Here is a 9,665-nt window from a genome sequence, read left to right as displayed (position 1 = left end):
CCTCCTTCAGGAGCACGACTCTGGTTAGGTGACACTTGTTCACCTTGCTGGACCAGATGAGTTCCAGTGGGTGACACCAGTCCGGCTGCATCTTCTGGCTGCCTCTCCACCCAGCTATCACCCACCTGTTTGTGGATCCCTTCCTGCTGGTCTCAGGGACCCCCACTCCCAGAACAACTCCAAACTCATTTCCATTGAGAATAAGTCCTGTGCCTGCTTCCGGTCTTCTGTCAACCATGCCTCAGCCTCACCCTGGCCTCTGTCAGAACAGTACCTAGGGGATTCAGCTCCTCTTATTTAGTCAGTCAACAAACATTTCCCAAAGACTATCTTAAGTATCTGAAAGATTAGGGTGAATGGGGTAGACAGTCTCTAGCACACTGCAACAGGGACAAGGTGTTAGCCACACAAACATTTTTTTAAATAATTCTCTCCCGCCCCCCTTCGAGAGAGGGTTGCTCTGTGTAGCCCTGACTATCCTAGAACTAGCTCTGTAGACCAGGCTGGCCTCGAACACACAGAGATCCACTTCCCTTTGCCTCCCGCGTGCTGGGGTAAAAGGCATACGCTGCCACGCCCAACCTTAAATATTTCTTTACGCTGCTGTTGTGATTTCAGTCCGTTTCTAGAGCACAACAGACCTTGGAAATTACCCTAAAATAACTCATTACTACCCCAAGGCTCCTGTGTTCACTCACTGCCAGGCCCGGGTGGGGTGAGGAGAGACTGGGGCGTCTCCGAATCACCTGTCACTCCAGATGAATGAATGAACGAACTCCTAAGACAGGGTTTGCCCGACGCTGTCCCTTCCCTGTGGGCAGCTGGGGGCTCCAAAACAGGCCCTCCCCGCCGCCCCCGCTTGCATCCTGGGAGGGGAACCGGCAGCCCAATGCCCTTCCTGCCCCCAATGCCCCGGGCTCCTTGGGCGCCCTCTTGGCAGAAGAACAGAGGGCAACCAGAGCGGGTGGCAACTCGTCCTGCCACGAGCTCGCAGCGGCGAGCGATAGGAGCTGGGGGGACGCTCAGATAGACAGACAGATAGCGTTCCCCTCTCCCGCCCCCGCCCCCACCTTTCCCACGCGGCGGCCTCCCGGGGCGGCCCAGGCCAGGCGGTCACCTACTCCTGTCCCTGCTCCCCGACCTAGGCCCTCTGCCCCGCCAAGCTCAAGATTTTTGCAGGCTCAGCATCCTATGTCTCGGTCTAACATTGCAACGTCTCACCGCGCCCCCTAAACACTCTAAGCTTAATGAGACCCCTGTCCTGAAAGTCTGCCTGCTGGCTCCTTAAGACAGTCTTAAAGCAAGTTGCAGAACCCAGGAGTAACCACGAGGTGGCGCGCTGGCACTGTGTGTACCGGCTAGGCAAAGGAAGGGGGAGACACGAGGTTTGAGGTGTGTAAAGAAGTCCTTGTGATGGAAGCAGTGGGAGAGAGATCGGAATTGGAATTGGGAGAAGCCTCCTTCCTCCGAGGATAGGTTTGGGGGCAGAAGTGGAGATGCAATAGAGAAATGGGATGGGGCGCCCGGAACAGCAAATATTATTATCCGGGAACTGGACTTTGAAAGCCAGACAGGACAAGGAGGGTAGGAGATTGCTGCCCCGTGAGAAGCCTCTTCATCAGGGTCTTCATGGACAGAAGAAATGAAGTACATGGCTCTGATCTATTGGCGATGGACGGATCTGAGCACGTGTCTATGCACATCTGGGCATACCCAGCTCACTGGTCGGTCGTTCTCAGTCCTACACTTCCACCGCCTCACACTACACACACAGACACACACTCTCTTGCACACAGTTCTCACGGGTACTCTTGCACACACTGTGGACCTTCTGTACTTTGCAGAAGACGTAACATAGATCTTTAACCCTCAACAGTCTGTGCTCCTAAGTGCTGTCCCATACTGAGTAGAACGTGCCTCTAGACTTCCTGAAGTACACGGAAATCCAGCCTCGTAGGGACTGCCTCGGGGCTCTGTCCATGCATCCTGGCCCCTCTCCGAAACGGCACACATATAGCTGGGGGGGGGGGGGTCCGTCCGTCTTCTATAGCAGCGCCTAATACAGCCTTGCTCCAATAGGATGCACCTAAGTCCAACGTATGACTAGCAGGCCCAAGGTGTTTTTGCTTGGTGAGACTTTTCCTTTATAATTTTAAAATTTATATTTCACACCTGCAATGTCATAAAGATAATATATTAATATAGTCCAACATTGTTTTTAAACATGGAAATTCTTTTTTCTTTCTTTTATTTTTTTTTCCGGATTCTAGAAGTGATCAGAATATTTTCCTGGACCCTGGGTCTCTGCTACTTTATCCATCTGTCATTTGCATAGACCACACATACATCATCAAGGACCACCTCCTTCCCCGAACACCCAATGGGTAAATTCCCCTCCTTCCTCATCTCACCTAAGTCCACCCCTGGCCACTAAAACAGACCAGTAAATCCTGGGGGCTCTGCACAGTCAACTCCTCCACACATTCGGAGGATTTTTTCTGAGGTTGGAGCAGAGGAGGAATATAGTGGTGCTCGAGGTAGTGTGTGTGTGTGTGTGTGTGTGTGTGTGTGTGTGTGTGCATTAGGGGTAACAACAAAGAGGGTTGAGAGGGTTGGGGGAGCCAGTGAGAAAGCGCGAGCCTGTTTTGCCTCGAAGGCAAGACTTACAGCCAATCAGCGCGCAGGAGCCTCCCTCTGAGACTCAACATTGAGTCTATAACCGGCTGGCCGGGCGGAGCTGGCAGCATTTGACTGTGGCTTGGGACGCGGAGACAGGCAGGCAGCGCGACTGACCGACGGCCGGCCGGAGATGGTCTAAGCGCCCCTCGGCCACCCCCTCCCCCAGACGCAAGCGCGTCCTGCCCTCGCCCTCTGGACACACACCCCACCTGGGCTCCTCCGCCCGTTCGGCGCTCCTCGGAGGAGGCCCGGGGTGTCGCGGCGCTCGCCAGCATGAGCGGCTCCTTCGATCGCAAGCTCAGCAGCATCCTCACCGACATCTCCAGCTCGCTTAGCTGCCATGCGGGCTCCAAGGACTCGCCCACCCTGCCCGAGTCTTCGGTCACCGACCTGGGCTATTACAGCGCTCCCCAACATGACTACTACTCGGGCCAGCCCTACGGCCAGACGGTGAACCCCTACACCTACCACCACCAGTTCAATCTCAATGGGCTCGCAGGCACCGGCGCTTACTCGCCAAAGTCGGAATATACCTACGGGGGATCCTACAGGCAGTACGGAGCGTACCGGGAGCAGCCTTTGCCTGCCCAGGACCCAGGTGAGGATGCCCGGGTTGTGGAGAGGGTGCGGGGGACAATAAAGTTCCCAAGCGAGAGGAAGTCTGGGAATGGGAGCTAGGGAAACTTAGGTTAAGAAATGGAAGAGTTGAATGAGATTAGAGGTGCCCGGGTTAGATGACCTCCAGAGGGGTGAACGACACCCCAAAAAGGCGCGCAGTGTGCGCCGCGGTCTCTTGGAGATTCGGGGGCAGCTGGGGCCACCGGGAGCGCTCTCCGAGTGATCAGGGGACCCTACAACGCTGCCACCCCGCTGGCACTTGAGCCGGTAGCGCAAGACGGGTCGCCGAGGGCTTGAGGAGAGTCCGCGAGGACTGAAGGTTCCAGGGCCTTCTTCTGAACGCCGGCAGGGAAAACCCGGAGTAGTGAAAGGCACATGGAGAAAAACCCAAAGAAGTCCCAGAAATGGAGGACGAGAAATGATGAGAAGCAGAGATGCGGAGAAAGAAGTGGAGGCAGCGAGAAAGAAATGTTGGGAGGGCGGTGAGAAAAAGCAACAGAGGAAAGGAAGAGATGGGAGAAAGGAAAGAAAGAAAAAGGAGGAAAGGGAAGGAAGGGGAGGGAAGGAAGAAAAAGAAAACAGACAGAAAGGAAAAAGAGGCAGAGAAAACGCTTGTACTAGCCTTGCAATTTTTTTTCTGAAACAAATGAACCTGAACTAGGAAGCTTGTTAAAAAGGGATGGGGAGGGGGTCACGAGAAGTGGGAGACGCCACCGCGGCTAGGTGGGTCACCAGAGACGTGTGGCTGAGCCGGGAAGGCGTCCCAAGCGAGCCGAGCCGCGCGGTCCTCGCCCAGTCGGTTGCTGGCGCCGGGGCCGGCGCTCCGAGGCCCCGGGTGCCGAGCTGGGAGCGCCGCGTCGTGGGCGGCCGCCGGTCCGGCTGGGTCGCTGCGGTTCCCTCCCTGGGCGCGGGCGGCACTACGCTTCTCCAAGAAGTCCCGGGGAGATCAGTGGGCCGGAGGGTGCGGCGTCCGACGGTGGGAAATCTTGAAGAACGCGGGGGTTACAGACTGAGACTAAACTGGTGTCTTCCCCGTACAGTGTCGGTGAAAGAGGAGCCGGAAGCCGAGGTGCGCATGGTGAACGGCAAGCCCAAGAAGGTCCGAAAGCCGCGGACGATCTACTCCAGTTATCAGCTGGCTGCCCTGCAGCGCCGTTTCCAGAAAGCCCAGTATCTGGCCTTGCCCGAGCGTGCCGAGCTAGCTGCACAGCTGGGCCTCACACAAACACAGGTTAGTACTGAACGCTCCAGGGTCTCAGGAGGCAGATGGGAGCATGAGGGATCTGGGGATTCCCTGGGTACCTCTGAGCCTGGCTGGTTGCTTCAGCACCCCAGCTCTCTGCCCCTGCCCGGAAGCCCACTGCAGGAACTTTTGCCTGTGCTTCGAGTGACCTAGTCTCAGCTTTCAGAGAAAGGGTTACAGTATCGCGCATAGAAGGGTACAGTGTGCATCTTTGTGAAATTATGCAACTGTGTATGTCTGTCACAGAGAGATGCCCTCCTCTGCACCCCAGAACTCCCCAGTTATTAAGACTCTTAGCAACATTTAGGACATAGGAGTCCCAGTTGTCTCTCTCCCAGACTAAGTATGCGCAGTGTAGGGTATACATGCAACATTTTAGGGAATATTCATATAAAGAATGAGGTCCTTTAAGGGTCATTTTGCAAACAGAAGGCAAGTATCTGTGATGGGACACTAGTTAGCACACGCGTGTGTTGAACACACACACACACAAAGTATGCTTGTATAAAAATATGAACCTACTTCCCACTCAAACGCCTTTGCCAAGAGCCAAGCAGAGATGTTCTCCACTCAAAGGACATTGAAATCAAAAAGTGGGAGTCTACCCCCACCCTCTTACCTGTCCCTAAACCCCAAGCAGCCTGGCTGCTCTGGGGAGGAATGTCGGGTGCCTAACTCCCTACAGGTGTTGACAGGCTGGCTTTGGTTGTGGCTGGGCTGTGTGGGGCCTGGTCCATCGGGAATCTGGGTCACCTGGTGAGGAGCTGATTCATTGTTTGTACCAGTCATGGGGTGGAGAGAAGCAGGGAGTGGGGGAGATGCCCCAAGGGAAATTAAGGGAATTGTGGTCCACCTGCCCCCCCCAAGTCCCTGGGTCACCCCCTCATACCCAGCCAGAGCCTAGGACCCTTCTGTCCCTGAGTGTTCATGTTGTGGGTGCTAATCTGGGTGTTATCTGCATGCGTTTATAGCTTTAGCGTCTGGCGGCAGTGTGAGGCCGAGTGGGTATTTGGGAGTGTGGAGATACCTGTGTGGGTGTGTGTTTATGCCAGTGTGTCTGTGAACGTTGGCTAAGGGCCTCTAATGTGGGCAAAAGACCACAAACTGCCCGTTTCCCACTTACGGCGCCTTTTATTGAGCGCGTGTTGTCTAGCAGACCATTTAAGTTGTCTATATGTCTTAACCTTCTGGAGCCTTATACTGACCCTTTGAGATAGGTGATGGTGTTGGCATGGGCTTCATTTTGCAATGAGAGGAAAGTGAGGCCAGAGAGGTTAAGTGATCCGCCTAGGGTCACATTTCAGAAGTGGCAAACCGGAGCAGTAGACTATCCTACGCCACAGAGTTCTTTCCCAACTGGAAAGAAAGATGCCGGCTTGGGTGTGAGGGCCCTGGGGTTTTGCCTTGTTTTCTCTTCAAGAGTCTTTGCCTTTTCCAGGCAGGGCTTGGGGGTGGGGTGGTGTGGCAGTTCCTCAGGCATACTGAGAGGCTGACTAGTTGCTCCTTTCTTCTTCTGTCCAGGTGAAAATCTGGTTCCAGAACCGTCGCTCCAAGTTCAAAAAGCTCTACAAGAACGGGGAGGTGCCGCTGGAACACAGTCCCAACAACAGTGACTCCATGGCCTGCAACTCGCCACCGTCACCGGCACTCTGGGACACATCTTCCCATTCCACTCCAGCCCCTACCCGCAATCAGCTGCCCCCGCCGCTCCCATACAGTGCCTCCCCCAACTACCTGGACGACCCCACCAACTCCTGGTACCACACACAGAACCTCAGTGGGCCCCATTTACAGCAGCAGCCGCCTCAGCCGGCCACCCTGCACCATGCTTCCCCTGGGCCCCCGCCTAACCCTGGGGCTGTGTACTGAGTACCCACCTGGCCTGCGCCCCCCCTACGAAGGACCCCCTCCCAGGACCAGGCAGAAGGTGCCCTGTCCGAGCGACACTCAGGAATCATTGAGGGGCACAGGGGAAAGACTCCCTTCCCCCTCCCTTGTCCCTTCTTCCAGGGGCCCAAGAACCTCCAGATGACAAACAGCATGGACCAAGGATGCCCCCCCCCAACAATCTCCCTCCCCCTGCTTAGACTGGGGTGCCCTCCAGACGGCGAGGAGGAGTTCCACCCCGGTGGAGACAGCACATGCTCTCTGCTCCAGGAACCCGGATTGTTCCTCTAGATGGCTCATCGCCTGCCTTCCAGCTTTTCAAACACAGTAGAGACCTCCAGAACGGCAGAGGCAGAGTGTTTGCGGTCCACCTGTGCTGGGGCACTAGGCGCCCGGATTCCAACACTGCCAGGCCTAAAGCTCCAGGGGCAATGACACGACACATTCTCGAGCCACTCTTTAAAGACATTGGACATTACATCATGGCTGATCCTCAAGATGGGGGCCTGACCCAGCCCCCACTGTTCTCTGGCCCTCATTAGGATTTGAGGGTCAAACCAAAGAAAACTCCCCCAACTGAGGGAACCTTTCATATCCAGGGCTTTCAAGGAAAGAATTAGAGGGGCCATCTTTCCGCCCCTTCCCTGGGGAAAAGGACCGCCCGTGTCTCTTCCCAAGGACCCATTTCTTCTTCCTTGTATAGGACTTTGCACAACTCTGGTTTTAAAAGCTGTTGAAACCCAGGATAACAACGGGCATTGTTAACAGTTAGGACCAAATCCACTCATCTCCGGCCGGGCAGCTCTGCTCTGCCTGTCCGCTTACCCCTTCATTTTTCTCCCAGTAAGTTTGCAGTCTTGGGAGGGGGGGTCAAACCCCAACTCTCTACAGAGATATACCAGGCAAGACAAACCCCCAAGCACCCCCTTCACGGCAGCTTTGGAAACAGGTTGCTTCCACTCTGCTGCAGGATGGAAGTGAGGATTCAGGAGACAAGAGGAGGCCTCGAACTCAGTGCCTTAGAGGGAAGGCTGGCAGCTTGGACGGCTGGTACCAGTGCCTCTCCCTGGCCCAGGCGTCCCCCCAAAGCTAACTTTCTTCTGCCCCCTGATGTGGTAAAACATCGAAGAAAGGAGAGGTGAAAGACTGTAGTTTATATATATATATATATATATATAGTATGGTCTTTTTGTTGTTTTTTTGTTTTTGTTTTTAAAAGAGCAATCAAGAGAAGCAGTCTCCTCCCTTGTGGTTTCCTATTTATGCGACCCTGGTCCTCCTGGACCCATCTCCCTGTGTGTTGCAAACTGAAAGAGGGACATGGGCTCCTGCTAGATTTGGGGTTCGTGGGAAGTGAAGAAGGAGCCGAGTCCCAACCCAAAGGGACAGGAATGAAGCCAGCTCCCGCCCCTCCCCAGCCTTCTCGGTTCTGCTTTCTTACTGGACCAGTCTTTATATATAATGTTAATAATAAAAAAAACAAAAGAAGAAGAAAATAACCACGGTACTCTTTGAACTAGCAGCAGACTGACAGCTCTGGAAGGGAGGCCTGGAGTTGGGGGAGGCGGTAGTGGAAGAGACCTCTGCGCTTCTAGGGGCTGCTGAGAAAGACAAGGTCAGGGTAGAAAGCACTGTTGGGGTGCTGGGTGGGAGGGGGCAGGGGCTCCTGACCCCGTGGCTGCCCACGCTGTGAGCAGGCCTGGGTGGGAGGCTCCCAACCAGGGCCGCCATGACTCCAAGCTTGGTGGCTTGGTGCTCTCTGTCAGCCAGCTGTCCTCTGCCACCACCACTGCAGCTGCCAGGTCACCTCGGGGCTGCTCTTTGATCTTGAGCTCACACATACACACACACACACACACACACACACACACACACATCGACATGCTTGCACATGAGAGGTTAGAACCCCCTGCCTCCACACCCAGGCACACCCAGCCCCTCACACACCCACCCATCTATCCCTGTCAGCTTGGGTGAGGATGGGACCAGCAGACAGGAGGAGGAACTGTTCCTATAGCAGCTGGTGGGACCTCAGACTGGGCTTGGGAAGCAATGGGATAGGGGGAGGGGGTCTGTGTTTGCCTTCTGGGGAAGGGTGTGGCCCTGACTCAGAATCTTCTAGATGCTGTCACAGACTGCCTGTGTTGGAAATGCTGACCCCCTCTTTCATCCAGATCCTGACTCCAAGGCTTCTGAGAGGAGGATGAGTGTGTGTGTGTGTGTGTGTGTGTGTGTGTGTGTTTTCCAGGAGATGGCATAGACACACAACCACATTATGCTCCTTCCTATCTCTTGTCATATATTGTCACATATATATGTAGTCCCTCTTGAGGAAAATTGTCACCCTTTGAGGAGAATGATACACCTTACACACACACACACACACACACACACACACACACACACACAAACGTGCTCAGAAGCATCTTTGTTTACAAAATTACTGTCAACACCCAGCAGCCACTGTGACCCCAGCTCAGCCTGGAACTCCTGTCAGGTCTTAGTGTTGTCTTGTCTGATGGAGATGGAGCCTGGGGGATGGACGGACGGTATGTGTGGCTGAGACACAGTAAAGATGAGGAGACAGAGGATGAACCTGGCTTCCAGAGCTTGCCACACAGAAGCCAGGTCCTCAGGGCAAGACCTCAGCTCCCACCCTGGTCTGCATCTCTCCACACGAAGGCCTCACCCACCCTGCAAGCCAGCCATGGAGGCTCCGGGGAGCAGGCCACGCCCGTGCGCCTGGCTCGGGCTGGCAAGGGTTAAGCTGGCAGCTGCCAGGCGGGGTTGCCCTGAGCTTTTGGTTTGAGGGCTGCGTGCAGGCAGGAGCAGTGAGGCGGCAGCCGGGCAGACTCGCTGGAGACACTGCATTTTATTAGGGCTGGGCTGCCAGCAAAGGGAGGGAGAGAGGAGAAAAGGGCAGAGAGAGGAAGGAAGGAGGGAGGCTGGGCGGGCGGGCGGGCGAGCGAGCGAGCGCGCAGGCAGGCGGTGACGGATGAAAGGGTGTTGTAAGGGCCTAATTCCTCCCAGCTCATCCCTGCTCTGTCAGGCTGGATTAACTGCCCAGGTGACCTCCTGCGGGGTCAGCCCCACCCCTGACCTCCCCCTTCCTCCTCTCTTCACCTCCGGGCCCACCTCTAGGCCAGGGGTCAGCCTGCCCTTCACCCACCCGGATGTGGGGGCCCATTTGTGGGGGGCGGGACCTGGCAGCTTGCCAAGGTGGGACTCTCGAGCCCAC

At 55.5% G+C, this 9,665-nt stretch overlaps 1 protein-coding gene across 1 annotated transcript; it reads left to right on the top strand.

Annotated features, from left to right (window-relative positions):
- The first annotated feature begins 2,952 nt into the window (after positions 1–2,952).
- Positions 2,953–6,409, top strand: Dlx3 (distal-less homeobox 3). Its single transcript, XM_052197746.1, has 3 exons — positions 2,953–3,277; positions 4,338–4,528; positions 6,062–6,409. The coding sequence occupies exons 1-3, from the start codon at positions 2,953–2,955 to the stop codon at positions 6,407–6,409; spliced, it is 864 nt and encodes a 287-aa protein (XP_052053706.1).
- The last annotated feature ends 3,256 nt before the right edge of the window (positions 6,410–9,665 follow it).

Source organism: Apodemus sylvaticus, chromosome 10 (assembly GCF_947179515.1).
Source record: "Apodemus sylvaticus chromosome 10, mApoSyl1.1, whole genome shotgun sequence".
Taxonomy (NCBI): domain Eukaryota; kingdom Metazoa; phylum Chordata; class Mammalia; order Rodentia; family Muridae; genus Apodemus; species Apodemus sylvaticus.
Note: the sequence above shows the minus strand (reverse complement) of the source record. Positions and strands in the feature narration are given on the sequence as shown.